This window comes from Camelus ferus, chromosome 25 (genome assembly GCF_009834535.1).
Source record: "Camelus ferus isolate YT-003-E chromosome 25, BCGSAC_Cfer_1.0, whole genome shotgun sequence".
NCBI classification, from domain to species: domain Eukaryota; kingdom Metazoa; phylum Chordata; class Mammalia; order Artiodactyla; family Camelidae; genus Camelus; species Camelus ferus.
This window is the reverse complement of record NC_045720.1, coordinates 21,378,777-21,398,771: the sequence shown is the minus strand read 5'-3', so window position 1 is coordinate 21,398,771 and position 19,995 is coordinate 21,378,777. Positions and strand designations below refer to the sequence as shown.

At 32.0% G+C, this 19,995-nt stretch overlaps 1 protein-coding gene across 1 annotated transcript in view; it reads right to left on the bottom strand.

Moving 5' to 3' along the window:
• CSMD3 (CUB and Sushi multiple domains 3) overlaps positions 1 to 19,995 on the bottom strand; it is a 1,015,135-nt gene that overhangs the window by 471,278 nt on the left and 523,862 nt on the right. The window contains 1 exon segment of the mRNA XM_032468125.1: positions 4,881 to 5,002. Within this exon segment, the coding sequence (XP_032324016.1) occupies positions 4,881 to 5,002 (122 nt within the window).

The window sequence follows — 19,995 nt, the reverse complement described above, 5'->3', positions numbered from 1 at the left end:
TGGAGACACAGTAAGATATTGATGGAATTGATAAAAGCTTTCAGCTTTGTTTTATTTTTCTATGTCTTTTATATCTGTGCACTGGTCTTCCCCTTTAGGGGACTACTGCTATGTAACAATGACAGATTATATATGGCACTACCAATGTTTTACTGAAGGGAAAAAATCTACATAAAATGAAAAATGCATCAAATATTGAATCTGTAACACAACAGTACAAAACTGTTGATTCTTTGTGTCATTTATTCATGCATAGACACTGGAGGATATAATTTAAATGTCATAATACATATAAATTATCAACTTGAACTTAAAGATTTTGAAGAAAATGCTTGCAGATGTTGTTATTGGCTTTAGGAAGATATTCATTACAAATCTGTATATGTTATGTTGTGTATATTGAAAAAAATAAAACAAATATGAATGTGGTTTATTAAAGTGAATTTAATAAGAAGTACTATTTTGCTGGTTTTGTCCTTTATTAATAATGAAGTCAGCCTGATCCAGGATATCTATCTCTCCGTTTATTCACCTATATCTATTTTTATACAAAGAATCTTTGACTTGAAGCTTTATTTTTAAAATGAGATTAGTTTAAAATGACTAAACATAAAACATGGTAGTGAGAATCAGATACTATACATTTTTATATATAATGAGCCATACAGTGGATTCTATTTGCCATCCTCAGTTTATCCTCATTATTTTTCTTACGATACCAAAGAGGAAGGATGCACGATACTAGCTTCTCAGTTCATGGTCTTTAATCATTAATTTTATTTTTTATGTAGTTTCTTCAAGTATTATTAATTAGTGGGTCTTTATCAGTTAATATCTATGAAAGACCTTGTTTACCTCCAAAATTATCTTCTTGAGTAAGCAATTAAGGTAGGAGCTCAAGAAGTTAGGATGTAAGAGAAATTATTTGCCACTAAACCCATTGCTTGCCACAGCTATCCAGGAAGAAAAGGTTCCTGGTCCATGAGTAAATAGTCTTCGGGGCAAGTGACTGGGGTAAGAGTAAGGAGAGGTAGTTATACTGTTGTTCCTTTTTTTGTGAACTGCACTTCAATTAATAAGCCTCTTTTTAAAATTTTGGATGTTACATTGAAATACAAATCAGATAATGTAAGTCCTCTACCTAAAAGTCTCAATTTTGTTTCTATAAATTTGTATTTAGAGTCTCCTCTTTATCAGACACTATTCTAATGCTGAGAATACAAACTTTCCTCCCTTGACTGGGGTAATATACAAAAGATAGATAGAAAAGTAGCATATAATATAATGTCTTATAACATAAGGTCTTCAAATATAAGTGTTACAAGGAGCTATAAAAAATAAAGCAAGGAGATAGTGATGGAAGTGGTCAGTGATAAAGGAGTAGAGAAGGTGGCATTTAAAAGATATGAATGAAGAAAGAGAGCAACTGCTTAGGTATCATGCTTTGCATTACATTTTCGGATGAATCCCATAGGGACCTGTATGAACTGGGCTCTATTCAGATCTACAGCCTCCATTTCTTGCATTCTCCTCCTTATCCACTGTGCTACAGGACTCCTGCCATCTTTCTTTGTTTCTAGAAGACATCAGGGTCTTCATAGGCCTTTACAAGCACTTTTTCTTCTTCCTATTCTCTTTTTTGCATTACGTCCCTTGTCATCTTTCAACATTGGCTTAAATTGCACTTGCTCCAAAAGTCTTCCCTGACAATTCTAAGCAGCCTCACTTTTATTCCATCCAGAGTGTTTCCTTCAAGTTGTTACTGCTAATTTCTGTGTTTACCCTTTTATTTTCCATTTAACACTAGCTGGAAGCTTTCTAAAGGCCGGAAATTTGTCTTTTTAATTTTTTAATCTATTGTGGACCCAGTTTTCTATTAAAAAATGTAGGATTTCCCCAGAAAATTTTAGGATTTATAACACTAATTTTCAGCTTGTCACCCCAAGATATATGAATACTTATGTGGTTGTTTTGGACACTAGAGATCATCACACACTGAGAGTTCATAAGGAGAATATGAAAGATGTCCTAACAGAATAAAAGAGTATAACTACCATATCAGGTATCTTAGGATTTTGCTCCCTCCCTTCTTTCCTTTTCTCTGGTATCATACAATGTAACTGGGTATGCTGTTAGGTCAAGAGGGGGCAGAAATTCAAGGAAGATATGTAATGCTGAACAAAGGTATTAGACAGAACTGTACACCGATGATATGAATTCTATGTGACTCTGGTTTATGAGGATAATCATATCATCCAAGTGACTTTCCTCCACACTGCTTAGAGATTCCAGAAGCTCAAAGAACCATCATACTAAGAATGGCAAGGGCTGGATACACAAGTATATTATGGCAGTCCTTCTCTCTCTTCAGTACCTAGCTACAGCTATTGCTAAGGGACTGGACAGCTGAGGGGGAAAAAAAACATAATGTACTAGAATGATGACCATGGTTCTTATAAACTCCAAGGCTGTCAATAAGATAACCTTCTATTTTGCAGTAAAATATCACTGGGGCAGGAAGCAAAAGCTCAAAGCTCCCTCTAGTTCCTTTTTCAAGCTCTCTTGGTAGAAGCCTATTCTGACTTCTTAGAAACATCTACTTGATAGATTCTGATGACTAGTATCAGCCAGGAGTCTCTACAAGAATATTCCAAGTTCTGAAATGTGTGAGAGCATATGTTATCTACACAGTAGGAAGCTAAGATCAAACTCTGGTGAAGGCATTATGCCTCAACACACTGGGTACGTGGTTGTGGTGGTGATGGTGGCAGTACTAGCTACAGCAGTGGCAGCAGTAATATAGTTATTATTAACATTTTTTGAACATGTACTATATTCCAGACTCTGTTCTAAGTATATGGCATGTGTTATCTCATATAATCTTTCTAAGAGCCCTATGAGAGAAGCATTATTATTTTCATTTTACTATTGAGGAAACATAAGCCCATGTAAGTTAATTTCTTGGTGATGATCTGTGATTAATTATTATTATTAATACTGTTGTTTTCCTAATACTTATCTTCTAACTAGGCAGTTCTTAAACAAGAATAATTCTTATCCACTCATCAAATTTGGACTAAATCATACCTTTCCAAATATCCTATTACCCATTCTTCCATAGTAGTAGAATTTTTAGCTGGTACGAAGCTACTCTAAATAAAGACTATATTTTCCATCTCTTTTATAGCTAAGTATGACTCAGGAATCTTTCATAAGAAATGGCTCGCATTTGTCCTTTGCCCTCCTTCTTTATCACTTTCCCCAACCTGCTGCCTGGAATATGTGACACACCATGCTGAAACCTGACCTGAGACACAATATTGGAACTTGGGGGCAAGGGCCACTCCCTAGAATATGATAGTGAGTTAGTCTATGTCCCTGAGAAATTACTAGAGCAGAGCCACCACATATCTTGAACCACATATCTATCTTGTTTAGGTCCCTCTTGTTATAGGTTTTCTTTCACTGACAGATAAACCTAATCCTAACTGATAAATCTGTGTATCTTAGTACTTTTAATTAAACATTTCTTTGTCCAGCTTTTCACTTTCCTCTCCTATGTCAACCCCCCAAAAGACTTTATTTGGCTGCATGAAGTATGCCAATTGCCACCAGTTATATTGATCACTTAATATTTATGCTTAATTATCATGTAGCACATCTCTGATTTGCATATAGATCAAAAACAATTACAATGATGAGGTTAAAATGGCAGGGACACCCAATAGTTAGTAATGGGTGGAGTACTAAAAACAAACCAAAAAAACTAAATTAAAGTACTTTATATTTTACATACTTTGGCTCCTTTTTCGGTAAGAATCAGAGAAGTTCCTAAGAAATCTTAGTACATATATAAATAAACCAGTGATTGTATTTTATGAACATAAAACCTAAAATATTTTGGAAAATAGTATATGCGTTATCTAAGAACTATGAGTTAATCTCTTCTAAGTACTTACTACTAAGTACTCTGTATGCATTGCCTCATTTACCTCTCTTAACACTGAGAGAAACATGCTATTATTATTCACATTTTATAGATAAAGAAACTGAATTTCAGAGAGGTTAAATAACTTGATCAAAGTTATTAGCTGGTAAATTCAAAATCAGTATTTGAACTACAAATGTGACCCAGTTTTATGGGCTCTACCACTAACCTTTCCTTAATCTAACCAAGAAAAGGAACCATACAATCTGAGAGGAATTTTGATTCTTCCTATTTAGGTCCTCACTATACAGTCTTACAAGGAGAAGCAGGTTAGAGAGCAGGGACAGAAAACTAGCTAATTTATAAGCTGCTCTTTCACTCATTCAGCATTTCAGTTTTGTTTGAAGCACTATGGTGCATACATGCTTAGATGTATTACTCATTTTCAGTCAAATAGAAAGACAATCCAACCTTCAGAAATAGCCATAATATGAACCCTCTATTAGTCCAGAACACATTAAAAACAACTTTTTATAATAAAGAGTATCTGTGATCTGTGGCAATAGAGAAACATTGAAAGGAAAGCCAGCTATGTATAAAGACATGATATATCTGAATGATGTGTCAAGCAGAAAGATATAAACTGAAAAGCCATTATTCATGGCTTCTTCAAAAAAAAGAAAGATATACTTACAACCTCCAAAAGTGTATCTCAGAAAACATCCATTTATAATTTTATTTTCTTGTTTATATGTTAGTTGGGAGTAGAATTGCATTATTTTAATTTTTTCCCCAAATTTCTCATGTAAGTTTATGTTTTATATAATGGATAAGTAGGAAATACTGTGGAAATCACACTTTAGGTATGAATTTTCTTTACTGCACTTCCTTCTTGTCCTCTTTGCCTTTATCTTTATGATTATGCATTTCTACCAGAAATGGTTTCACTTACCTTATTTGTATTCACTGCTGTGATGACCCAGACACATTGGGCATTGCTGTCATACTGGAATGGAAAGTTGGGAGACGTAAAGGTTCCACTTGGTCCCTGTAGATTAGAGCCACACGTCTTCACTAAAAGAGAAATTGCATTTTAAAAGATGAGCATATACCACATGCAAAATCATAGACATAAAATAACTTGCAAATAGACTTTCAAGTCAAAATTGCACAATAATAACCATTTAAAATATATATTAAGGCATTCTAATGTCACTTATCAAAATGAGAGTGTTTTTTACACCCTGAAGTTCAGAAGCTCATATTTCAACATTAATCAAAAACTAGTTATGAAAAAAAGTGAGGCATGATAATTGTCCTCTGACTGTAAATAGGTTAGTTTATTAGAGAGAGGTTATATTTATTCAATATTGTGTTAACAAAAAATCTACAAAGAGAAAGAAACACAGCCTTGGATTGATTAAACAATCTAAATAGTGTTTTCCTTTTTATTTACTAAGTACACTAGGACTCTTAATAGCATAACTGAGACATCAACATTAAAACTACCTTTTCTGTTGAGTTTATTATTGTAAATTAGACCATTCAGACTACAAAAAGAGCTACAATGAAATAATTTTAATGAATTCCCACAAAAGTTAAGTGTTGTGATATTTCCTCAGTTTGCTAACCCTTCTTTTCTATAGTTAACAAAAAATTTAGTGACCACACTGTATCTGTGTCTTAACTTCCTTCTTGAGCACAACAAAAGTTTCCAGGTGGCATTACTTTGATATGCATTTCCTTGCCCCATTCCGTGAAAATACTGCCTAAGTCATCCTTTTCTAATCCACCAATAATAATCCATTGTATTTTAAGTCAAGTTCAATTAAATGTAGATTTTCATGTGCCCTTAAGACTTTACATATAATCACTTTAAAGATCAATTTATGGATATCACTAAAGTTTGTTTGACTTGTCCAAGGTTACTGAGCTGTTAAACAATTATAATCAAGATTTGAGCCCAGGTCTTCCAACTCAAAGTCTTACGTTTTTATCATTAAACGTGTGTCTCTCTAGTATGTTAAATAGAGTTTTCTTTACTAGTTTTATTTCCCTTTAGCTTATATTTCAGCAAAAATATATTCCAGACAACTCTGTGGTGATTTAATGGTTATTTTTAATTCTGTCTTGTTTGTGTCTGATTTCTGTATTTTAAACAATAAAACTATTATTTTATAGTAAGGATAAATTAATAAATCATATTTTCTTCCTTCAACATTAATTACAGATCTTTCTTTTTCCATTTACTATTCAACTTCCTGTTAGTCTTCTATGCTCACTACTCCATTGTCTTCTCTCCCATGCACTCTTTCCCCCCCCCCCAATTTTCATAGTATAAATACTTTGGCTGATTTTAAGCTACCAAAGCTTTACCAAGGCCTCACAAAATTTCTGAATATTTAACAATTGGTTCTTTTTTTCCAAACTGAGATACAGTTGACAACACCGTGAAAGTTTAAGGTGTATAATGCCATATGATACACATATGTTGCAAAATAATTACTACAATAAGGTTAGTTAACACTTCCATCATCTCATGTATTTACCAGTTGTGTGCATGTGCGTGTACATGTGTGGTGAGACTGTTTAAGATCTATTCTCTCAGCAGCTTTCAAGTATGTGATACAGTATTATTAATTCTAATCACCATAGTGTACATTATATCCCCAGAAGTTATTCATCTTATAACTGAAAATGAGTTTCCTTTAATCAAACACCTTCAGACTGGCTTTTGGCAATTACCACTCTACTCTTTGTTTCTGAGTTTGTGAGTTTTAGATTCCACAGGTAAGTGAGATCATTACACTGTAACTTCTTGTAAGTCTTTCATGTTCACTACCACATTTTTTCTCCCCCCATTCACTTCTGAGAGTATTTCAGTCTGAGTTCTCTCATTTCAGTGCTGAAATTGCTTTCACAATGCCAGAAATGACCTCCTAATTGCTAAATCTAATAGTATTTCTTCATTTTTTTCCCCTGGAGACTTAATGTCTCAGCAGTAATGAAAAGTACTGATAAAAAAAATAAACTTTGTTTGAAATTCTCCGCCTTCCCTTGCACAGTCCTGAGTCTCTTGATTCTTGGCCTATTAGTTTTGAATAGTTATACTCCATACCCTGTGTTCTGGTTCTATTTTTTTTTTTCCATATGACCTTGAAGTAGCATAAATTTATTCAGTAGCCTATTTTCTTTGTTCAATGATGTCTCTGAATAGTTAATCCAATTCACTTCTATGACTATAATGGTTATTTCTGTGTTGATAATTCTCAAATCTACATCACCATTTTTGCCATCTCTTTGGATTTCTACAGTAACTTTTTCTTTGTCTGCTGGAAATTCTATGAACTATTTTAAAGAAGTGCTTAATGAAATCTTACTTAACTAATTCCTCTAACTCTATCCCATACATACATAAGTACTCCTCAAGATCTATGTATTCCACTTCTGAAACATTCCACTTTCTTCTCGTTTCTTCCCAATATCCAGTGTTTCATCCTCATCTTTTTTCCTAGACTAGAAATAGCTGCTTAAGTCCTTTTCTATAATCCATTTTCACTCTCTGTTTCGTCCTCCTAATACTACTATACTTATCTTTCTAAAGTATACATTTGACTATTTCACTTAATTGCATAAAAACTTGATCTGTTTCCTACAGGATAAATTACAAACTGCCTAAAATAGAATATAAAATAATTCTGTAGGGATACAGATTTTATTTCCAATACAATTTCCTGCTATTTTGTACACTCATACACTCAAACTGTGCCAGAAAAAAAACAAAATCCTTTCTCTGCCTGGAATATACTACACTCTTTATACTTTTCCACTTTTTCCATATTTTCCTCCAAGTCTAAAATGTTATTCCTTATTACATTTGCCTGCAGAAAATCTATTCATTTAAACGAAGTCAAAGTGATGTGCAACTTCTTTCTATAGGAAGTGATCACTCAGGGTTCTGTAATAGATTGTAGTCCTCACAGCACATTATTTAAGCAGCATATCCATAAAAGTGCTTAAGTGCTAGTGATCTGATAGAGAATGCAGTTTAAACATTCAAGAACTTTATAGCAATAAGAATTTAAAGTAGACACAGCTTTCTAACTGAACATACTGCTTCTCTGAATGGTATTTACTACTTGGTAATTCTCTGGCAAGCTTTATTTTGTAAAATGTACAAATACTTATGGTCCTTAATGGACAAGACCTTGTTTATCATCTCTGTTCATTAACTCTTAGTGCATTGGCTTTCATGATGTAGAAGTGTTTACTAAAGGAACAAATGTACAAGTACTTTGACACAGCTCTTAAATGGACTGTAGAATGTGTGCTAATGAAGAATCCTTGGAAATATGTTTCAGACTGTCTATTTTGAAAACAATTTTCTTTTCATATAAAAACAAACAAAAAAAAACTCATAAAATGACAAATAATAATCACCCATAAATATGTTGGTCTTCTTGACTGCTTTCATCCAAACGAAAGAGTTAGGTTGTATTTTTGCACACATTTTCTTTTTGTCGGTATAGTTATTTTCATAAAATTCTTGTTTTATTTGTGTGTTTGAATGTTTTAAGAAACTGAGCTAATTCTAAACATATTCCTCTGAAACTTTTTTCCCCTTCATGTATCATGAATACTGTTCTATATCAGCATATGTAGACTTATTTAACAGATTTAACAGTCGAAATAGTAGCTGATGGAAGTATTGTATATTTCTGACAGCCTTCAACTATGAGAACATCACGTGATAATTAGGGAATTTCCTTAATCCTGGGTTTAGGAATGAGGAGAACTACCATGTGAGCAGAAATGCAGCAGATGACCCACAGCAACCAACATATAATGTAACTAAATGGGAAAATGACTTAAGCCACTGAGATTTTCTGGTTGCTTATTGTAACAGCACATGCTAGTGAAAGACTGTTTTATGCCACTGAAAGACTGTTCTAATTTTTTCAGCTATAAAACATAATCCATGAATAGAGATCTTGGTACCTATAGCTTCATATTTGTGCTTTTTATTTGTGTTATTATTGTAGAATGAATTCTTAGAAGGCTTACTTAGCTACAATATGTGAGCATTTTAAAATTTGATAAATATGTGTAAATTACTCTTCACAGTTTTGTTCAGCATATGCTCAAAAATGGAATAAAGGAGAATAGGTCCCCACATTCTCACCAAAATAATATCAACTATTTGTGCTTTTTTCATTCTGTTAAGTTGTCAATGATGCTTTAATATCCAATTTTCTACATTAGTATGGCTTACCAAAAGATTTTATTGTTACTTCTCTTTTGCTCTGATTTTTCTGTTCATGTATAATTTTTTCTAGTTTCAGTTGTCATTTTCTCACTGTTTTATAGCTGTTTCCTGTATGCTATCAGTATTAACCATTGTTATGCATGTTGAAAATATTTCCCCAGTCTTTTTTTTTTAATTTGTTGACTCTGCTTTAAATTATTTTTCCCTGAAAACTTTTAAAAAACTTTCTGTAAATCTGTCAGTGTTTTCCTTTAGGGTACCTGTGCTTTATGTCTTGGTTAGGAAAGGTTTCTTCAAACCTAGGTTTTGAAAAGGTTGAAAAGATTGAAAATATCACCTGATATTTAATTCTCATACTTTTATAATTTAATAATATCGCTATATTTAAAATTTTCATTTATCTGGAAATTATTTTTATATGGTGTGAAGTAGGGGAGATAATTATATTTTCCAATATGTGGAAATCTATCTTCCCCAGCAGCATTTGTAGTAAACTCTGTTTTATTCCCCACCAATTTAAAAATACGATTTAAATTATATCATGTTTCTCTCTCTCTCTTTCTCTCAGAAATTTACACATGGATCTGAGCCAGTACTTTTGTATTGATTCACTGACCTATGATTGTTCCTCTGCAAGCACCATATTGTTTAATCACTTTTAATATAGATATTGCAAATTTTGTTGCTCAATTTCATGATTTTCTTTGTTATTCTTGAGCACTTATTTTTCCATGAACTTTAGATATGTCAGTTTGTAAAGTTTAAAAAAGATTAGTAGTCTTACTGAATTATATTGCGCTCATACATTATTTGGATACAAATTTACTTCTTCAATGGAGCTTTAATAATGCAAAAGAGAAAGATAAATGAGATTACAACAGATGCTCATAAAATGTTTGATAAGCAGTGATTCCTGATTTAAGTTTTAAGAAACATAGAAATAGTAGAAAAAGGAGAAAAATTTCTAAATGTAACAATGAATGTATGAAATTAAATGAAGTATTAGATTATACAATAAAATGTGAAAACTTGTGTCATTAAAGGTAAGAACAAAACATGAAACATGGATGCTCACAATTTGTGACAGCATTCAACACTGTCTTAGAGGATCTAGATAATGCAATAAACTACTGAAAAATTTGGAAAGAATTACAAAATTTAAAGAAATAAAAAAGTATAATTTTTTTACTTATACTATGCTATTTGCCTACTTAAACACAAGAGATTTAATAATTTATCTACAATATATATACTATGTTATATTTAAGAGTCACATAACCTGGCTTTGAAGAAGATATGCATGTGAAAATTTAAACTTTATTTTTATAGCAAGAATAATCAGCAATTCAAAGGGAAAGGTCCAATTCACACAAGTAACAAAATAAATATGTAATTTTGAAAAATATATTTGGGAAGAAAGATACAAGACTTCTATAAAGAGAATCACAAAGAAAACTTCTGAAGGAAATGAAATAAAAACTGTATAAGTGAAAAGGTTATGTTCTGCGTGGGAAGGCTTATCATTATAAAGACGTTAACATCCTGATTTCAGCAGTTTAAAATGAATTGACAAAAAATAGCTAATTTTTCTATATTCTATATATATATGATTATCTTAGCTCTTGGTGCCTTTAACAGAGTTATTTTACAATAATCTGTATGTTTTATTCATGTGCCAAGTATGTTTTTAAAAAGGTAGAGAAGAATGGCTAATTTATCCTTTTACAGTTTTGTTTTAGAAGTAAAATGAGCCAATATACATGAAGACATTGTAAGATACTGTTACGAGGATTATGCTGTTTCAGGAAAATTATGTAAGTATAGTAGCAGAAGCCAAAAAATCACCCCATGAGTCTCTATCAATATAGTACTATTTATTCCTCTGGTCAAACACATATGGTTAACTATGCTTTGAAAAATGCCTATGAGAAAGGTTAAGTATAAAATATGCCTTGGTTCAACTGTAACCTCAGGCATTTAGATTTGTGCTGGATATAATGTTTCAACTACTCAAGTAAGACAAGAAATTTTATTTTCTGGTTGAGTAGGAAAGATACAATTCACAGGTTAAATATTATTTTTTTCATGGAATATACCAACTGGGTACTGTCCGTAGTGGTCTCTGGGTCTATTGGGCCCTGAAGTACCTCTTTCACTTTCTCCTTCTGGAATCTTCATGAATTTTCCATAACATTGATGGGCTTTTGTGATCCTGTTCCAACATACACTCAGGATTTGAAAATTCCATAAAGCTCTTTCCACTCACTTTTATGTAATTCCTTAAACACACTGAGAATGTTTGCACTTAAGTTCTTAGTACTTGCTTTTTTTTTTTTTTCTCACTTTGTATAGGTTTCCGCTCAAGTAGTTCTTAATAAATGGTCTATTCAGACCATGAATAAATAAATGAATAAATAAATGATTAAAATAAGGAGAGTCATAATGAAGATTTGATTTATTTTCTGGTTTGTATTTTCCTTTTGCCCACTTTTTGGATACAGTGGCAACTTAACCTGCAACCCTTTGGTAAATATTCTCATCTACCAAGTATTCACTAAAATCTCTGTGAACATTTAAGTCTTATTGTCTGTTGCTCTAAGGCTGTGTCTTAGTATGTTGGAAGATTTTGAGCAAGTGACAATTCTTTGTTGTAAGGGATATGATAGCCTACGTCTTTAAAGGAGTCATTAGGATGAAGTTCAAATAGCTTTGTAGTTTATGTATCTGTCTGCAACTATCCTTGCATCTTCACCTTTCTTGGTGCTCACACTTGAGCAAATCCAAACCATTTGAATCTCATTCTTTCCCCTGTAAACTTAGACAGTTAGACTATATCACCCATACTCTCTGATAGGCATAAAATTATTTTACAGTTGCTTTATGCAGCTATCTATGTGCTTGTAATGGCCTTTCCCAATATGTACAATGAAGTTAGTAGAGCCTGGGGTTATGCTATTGTTCAATCAAGTCTTTTGTTATTAAAATTGTTTGATGATATATGAAATATGGAAAATGATGGAATTTTTAGTGAAAAAAAATCAGTCTGAATTCAGATGTATTTGTAATATTTCCCTTTTATTTTCCCTGTGAGTTAACACTGTGATCTTATCCTAGCAGAAGTATTTTCATTTCTATTTTTCAATATCCATAGTGACTTCTTTGCTCATTATCCAGGGATGAAGATAAAAGACTCATAGTGTTATATTATCTCTGAAAGTAACTTGGTATTGGCCATGTAATAAACTATATTTTTTATGCTACACAAGAGGTGGTAGACACAGCAGGTGATATTAATTTTAACTTAGTAGAGTATCTACTGATCCTAGAAATTTTAAGTTATAATTTAGAAAATTAAATGTTCTGATAAGGTGTGACAATAAATGTATATACAATGAATAAGTATGAACAGCCCAAACTTTGTGAACTTCACCAGGTCAGAATGGCTTAGACTATGAGAGATATACCAACAAAAGACTTATTTGTTTAAGGGTTTCTGATAGGGCCGTGTGAGGTAGAACAACAGATATTGCTAGGAAAAAAATATAAAATGACTAAAACTGGATAAGTGTTGGTACTTAGTGATGAACAACTTCTAATATTCAATGGGAATTGAACATGGAGAGACATGATGTAGCTACTTCCCAGACACAAAAGGGATTATCCTAATCTCATAGAGGTAGACTAGGGCAACTGCTACTCACAGTCTCTTTCTGATCTGTCTTTGCCCAAATACCATCACTGTAACTGAACTCTATCCTTACTATCTACACGTTGCAACAAGGTTCATAGATTGTGTTTTTATTATGACATTTGATTAAAGCAGAAAGTGGGATGTTTGTTAGACTGATTTTAATTATTTTCTCCCCAAAAGACAAAAGGTTGTCTCCAGGGACTAAGTAAAACCCAGGAGGGGAAAAATAGAGTGGTAATAGTGTGTCCAGTCATTGAATCATAATTTTTAAAATGTAACTTTATTTTAGATTCCAAATAGTGAAGTAGTGAAGCAAGCAAAGTATATGTTATAAATAAGAAACACTCAATGTTTGTTGTTTGAGAAAATCAGACTTACTATAGTTTTGGAAACTTCAGTAAGAATATAGCACTTAACTTTAGAATTTAAAGAATCTTTCATTCAAACAAACAAAAAAATATATATATACACACACACACACAAACACACATGTATGTGTGTACTAAAATTAAAAAAAAAAGACTTTAACCAAAAAAAAGAAATGAAGGGTCCTGAGATCTTAGGGTTCATCTGTTCTCATTCACCCATTTTACAGATAGTCATTGAGGTCAAAGGCGTACTCAGGATCACAGAGCAGAACTAGTACTTGAAGCTAGCCAGTGTTCCCCCATGCCCATGAGTTGGCATTTCAGCTGAGGAGGCTGAGTTTTGCACAGAATAACTCTGATTGTAGCAAATACACTGGAAGATGAAATAACATAAAGCCTTGGAGTTTTTAAAAGGAGACTTATTCCTGAAGGGACCTAGGAGAAAAGAGCTTTTTAACTGGGGGGAAGAAAAAGAGTCTATCACATAAAACTTTCTGTATCAATAATATAAACTCATATTAAGCTTATATTATAAACTGATATAAATTGATAAAATATAAACTGATATCATAGCAATATATGATTAATGCCACAAAGCACAATTAATATTTTTTTTATTATTTACTGATCAAATATCTTCCAGATCTAGAAACAAATATGATCTAACAGTTAAGAACTTTTGTTCAGTGAATGTAATCATCATATTGCTCACTGAAAATAAAAATAAACTTTAATATTCCAATGTGATATTTTGGATAAATTCTACCTACTAAATTTAGATATATTTTTAATTCATTTGTGAAAGTTCAATGCTGTACAATACTTATTTTGAAATTCTCACATTCCACAAGCATTAAATGAGTCTATATTCTGTTTGATATACTGTGCTGGACACTGGAATTGGGGAGGTAAAGAGGATAGTCAAGGTGTCTGTCCTCATGGAGTTTACAGTCTAGGAGAGAACTGAAATACTAAACTAGTAGATAAAGTTGGATTCACAAGATCTATGGGTGTAACAGATCAGGAAACACTGTGGCAGTAGATAACAGATCAAGAAAGACTATTCATAGGAAATGACATAGAAAAATACATTGCTTTATTTCTACGTTTTGTCAGCAACCTCCTCCCAGCCACACCCACCAGTATTTTGGGACTTTTTCTCCTATTGCTGCTGCAGAAACCTTATAAAGAAAAAACTCATTATACTCACATTAAGAGTGAGTATCTACACAATAACAAGGTGTTCATTTCCATGTAACACTTCATGAGACGTTATCTTTTAAAATTAATATGTGATCATTACTATTAGAGATACTCTAATGGAAATGCTTTAGGGACATTCTAAGGTAAAAGAAAAGCATCCCATGTTTGCAGATGTATATGATTTGAAAATACAACAATATACTGATAAAAAATTACTTTGAGAAAATAAAATGGCTCAAGAAATTAAATAATATCTAAGACAGAAGTTATAGAAGGTACAAAGATTGTATCAGCTCAAACAGAAAATAAATACTTCAAAAGTTGTGGAAAGTATTTTATCAATCAAGGTGAGATATTCTTTGGGAAGAAATTGGTAACCCAGTAAGAAAAAAATGCTCAGAAAATGAAAACTTTGGAAATTAATTTTCAACTGAGATCAGAAAAGGTTTACTGTAAAAAATGATTAAAGCTTGATAGAAATTTATTATCAATGTGGACAAAGGAAAACAGGATAAATGAGAAGACCATGGAACTGGAGTGTCTATTCTCTTAGTGGACATAAATAAATGAAAATTGTGGAATTTTCACAAAGAAAATAATCTTCATTAAATAAGATACAGATTTATGAGTCTCGTATGAGAAGTTTTGTCTTTCTGCATGATATTTGGCATGTCTTTAAGTACAATGTTCAACCACACTTTCTCTTGTATTTTTTCTGGGAAGGAAACTTCTAATAGTTTGGAAAGTTTCACACACAGTTATTTTTATTATGAAGAGAAATTCTACATTGGAGTTTCCTTTATAACATTCTAAACCCAAAAGTGTAGATTTAAGTAACCCTTTGAAATATGGTTATAACACTTTCAATATGTCAGAATTTCATTTTGTTCTTATTTTATGTTTTAATAAGTGTTTAATATAGTATATAATGTCATCTACCTGAAAAAATGTTCAATTATTAAACTAAGACCTGTTATTAAACTTCAGATAAACAGGTATAGAAGCAGTTCTCTGAATCAATTAGAATTCTGATACTGTTGACTGTTGGTCACGAAACACACACATGCACACACACACACACACACCGACCTGAAGGTGAATGATAAAACCTATTTAAATCAGTGTCTGGAACTATCAATAAGTAGTTTAGTTTAAAAACAGTTAATTGGACATCCTAGTCTCTATGTCTTCATGAGACACTGATCAAATGTCAGAAGTGGAGTAACAATTAGGACTAATCTTCAAATACATCTCATTGTCATCTGCATAAGAATGAAAGTCTAATCCATGTCTTTACTAAAAGAAGTATGTAAATGTGGAATAATAATGAAATGAACCCAAAGCAGGGAACTGGAAAACAGAGGAGAAACTATGAAAGGGACAGAATTAAAATCAGCAAGAGGCAGGCTGCACAGGATCAGATAAATTTGATTAAAATCCAGCAAATGCAATTCCTATTAAAAATAAACGTACAAATGTTCAAGGCAAAAAAAGTAAGCACATTATTTTTTTTCTTCCCCTAGTTCTTGGTTGTTAGTAATTTAACCTAGTCCTGAAGGTCATGTTTACATAAAATGCAGCCTCTCCTTGTGCTTTGTTTCACTGAAACATCCTATTGTTATTTGGATGAGAGCAGATATGGCATTTAGTCATTATTAGAAATAATTTATATAAATTAATCATTTATTATGCTTTTTGATTACAAGAAAATTGAATTTAATCTAGGTTTGTAAGAGAGACAAATTAGGTGGTAGGGTAGAATGATCTGAATTATCACGCACAAAATACGTAGAAACCATAGTGTTCTTACGGTAATCCGCGGGTAATGGAGGTGGAAGAAAAATGGGAAGTAGGAAGAAGAGAAAGGAATATGAAGATGATGTGGGTAGGAAGATGGTGTGTTGTGAAGAAATCAGGGGGAAAAAACACTTGAACAAGTAGTTAGACAAAGAATTTAACAGACGAGAGTATGTAATACTCAAGTTGTTTGCCTACTTTTTAAAATTTTTTGTTGGGGAGGGAAGTAACTAGGTTTATTTATTTTACTTATTTCATAGTAGAGGTATTGGGGATTGAATGCAGTTCCTCATGCATGCTAAGCAGACATTCTACCTCTGAGTTATACCCTCCCACTGTTTGTCTACTTTTGATGTAGATTGCCCCCATCTTTCCTAAATTATACAGAAGATTAGTTGAGCAAGTTATCATGTAGTTATCACCTGCATATTTAAAAATTGGTGTTGTTTTTTTGTTTGTTTAGATAAAATTGGGGACAATGTCTACTTAGAATATATGTAAACTAGACAGACCCCAGAAAATCAGAAAGCAAGAATTTGAAGCTAAAATTAGCCATTACATATTAAGTTTACACTTACTGGCCCAAGAAATCTTTTAGAAGACTTTACACTTCCCCAGAATTTAAAATCAGGGGTTGGTTAGACTATCTGACCTACATCTACATGGAACTTCAATCGACAATTTATAATTTAAAAATGCACCATGCTCTAAGTTACTTCCATAGCTTTTCACATGCTATTTCTTCTATTTGAAATATTCTTTTTTAGCTCTTAACCTGCTAGCTAAAATTAATTCATTCTTCCAAATATTTACTTGTATTAGAGCATTAATACTTGATCTTATTTAACTACAAATAATTATGTTCCTTATGTCAGCAACTATCTTTTATCTCCAAGTGACATGAAGTTGGCTTAGTGTATAAATACTCAAAAAAATTTTAAGAAACTTTAATTAATGAATAATTAAATAAAGTGAAATATACCTAAATATAAGAAATAAAAACTCCCAAGTTACAATTTAAATGTTTCAGTTAAAATTAAAGAAAAAGAGGCAATTCATTAAAGAAGTATCTTAGGGAAATTGGATATCACTTGTATAATTCTGGACAGTCTTTCATTCTAGTGAAAGGTCAAAAGAATATTTGATGACAATTTGTTATAATTCTTTTATTGAGATATTTACTCAACACCAAACATTGACTTAGAATGTTTCAATGCAAAAATGAATAAGTTAGGATCCTTTCTTTAATGGATTTGAAGTCTTAAAGAAGAGACAGATTCAAATAAGTCATTTTAATAATGTGTGATAAGTTCTAGACAAAGGTAAGCAAGTGTTATGGGGACATAAAAAGTGACATTTTTGCAACATGGGAGTTTAGAAAAGGCATCCTTCAGATAATGTCAGAGTTGAATTTTGAGAAGTTACAACACATGAATTTAGAGCAGAAATTCAGGATGAGTTTCCAGGTAGAGGAAAAGGGGTACTAAATACCACATTGTATACAAGAAAACTATGTCATTAACAGAACATCTAAGATTGTTTGGAGGCAGGGAGGTTCTTTAGATGGAGACAGACAGGTAAGTAAGTGCCCATTCAAGGAGGGCCATTGGTGTTAGTCTATGGCAATTGTTCAATTATTAATTTTTGGTCAAAACTAAGGAGATACTTTGGGGATATTGAAGAGCACTTTACTTAACTGCATCTATATTTTTAAGTTAATCAGTCCAGGTGCCAAATGCAGAATGGATTTAAGAAACTAGATTCCTGGAGACAAGAATGAAAAAGTCAAGTCATGTATTCCTTCCTCTCCCTTATACTTAAGTTTTTTGTTCTTTTTTGGTATGTAGCTCTATTTAGTTTTAAATTCTGGGGCACAACATATGTATTCACTTATTTATTTACTTAGTCATTCACTCAACCAATGCTATTTATTAAAGAACTATGAATCACTTAACATTATGAGAATTAGTGATCATAGAGTTGTGGACCACACTGTGTCTCCCCATAGACCTCACATTATAAGGATAGAGACAAACATGAAAAAATCCATTACAAGATTAATCAAACAATCTTAAAAACTGCTACAAAGGAAAAGTATAAGGTGTCCTGAGTATATATTTGGGAGATTTACTATAACATAAAGAACTCATCTTCAAAAAATTAGAGGCTCATTAATACAAGATAATTTAAGGCATGACAAAGAAGGACAAAGCATGTAAAAAAAAAATCTGGATTATATAGTATTTTTTTAATTCAATAATTCATTTATTTTGAATATATCCAACAACCAAACCAAGTGTTAATATTTTCCTTGAAACCTATAACTATGCTTTCACGAATCATTAAGAGTTATTGCAGCTGGATTTTAGCTCTTTGTGATGCTGCTAAGCAATTTTTAAAGTATCTCAAAGCAGTTTGTTTTTAGGTAGGCTTACTATCTTTTGTCCTTCAATATTCTCATGTATACAGACTTAACGAATCCTTGATTATATGAAAACCACATAACAGTCAACCATTTCCCAAAATAATGAGGTTTCATTAGAAGCTATTTACGGCTTAACAATAAGTAGAATATTCTTCTAAAAGTGGCATCCAAGATCTTAATAAAGGGAATTAAAAAAAAAAAAAAGAAGAAGAGAAAAAAAAAGACTAGGAAATTTCTGAGAATTGGGTCAATGAATCCTAGGATATGAGAAACAATGATAATAAGAGAATCTATTTCTCTATTCAAAGGAATTTTATTTTTAAAACTATTATTAATTATTTCAAGGAATAAACTACACAATTCTACAGAATGTTAACTGCCAAGATCACATGTGCTCATTCTTATTCCTAGGGAATTGGCAGGTAGGATGGCATTATTATATTAATCTAAGAAAAAGTTCTACAAATTTATAAGTATATGTTTACAAAGTGCAGAAGTCTTGACACAAAGCTACCACCAGAGCAAAATGGAACAAACTTGTCCCAAACTATGTAGACACTGGATAGAAAAGGAAAATTAATTTATCCTTTATTTGCCATAGTAAAACAAGTTAGTAAAATGTAAAAATTTTGAGCTCCATAAACAGGCTTAAGGTTTCATAAGTGGAACTCCAGGAAATAATTTCTACAGCCTGATATATTGACGGATGAATTAGTTTCATTAACTCTCTCAAAAATTTAAATTAGCAAAATACAAAAGCTCATGTTTATTTAATTTTGAGGAGTAAAATTAGATATCACATGCTCAACAGTGCATAGTTGACCCAACTGTTAATTGGGTTGGGAGTGGGACATAAAAAGAAGGAAGTATGTGACCATTTGGCAAGCATATACCCATGATGAAGAAGGAGACCACTACTCAAATTGTTCAGACACATCTGAACTTGAGGCAAGACTGCTAGTTCTTCCAATTTTTCAAAAGATGTTTATGCAAAATCTTTAATTTTTCAAATGTCCAAGTTTTCAAAATATTTCAATGTCTAATAGCCGCCCCCCCCAAAAAAAATCCATGAGCTACCTCTGGACTCCTGATTTATAATGTCTGAGCCACATATTAATTTTGATATGAAATTAAAACAGATTATAATTTCAATGAAATAGTGCTTGAAAACACAATTGCAAACTGATACTTCAATTTCAAGACTACAACCAACTTTTTTAATACTTCTAATTGAGAAACATAATTTTTTAAAAATTGCTTTCAAAATGAAAATCCCTTATCAATTTATTTACTTTAGTTTCATCTTCAGTATCATTT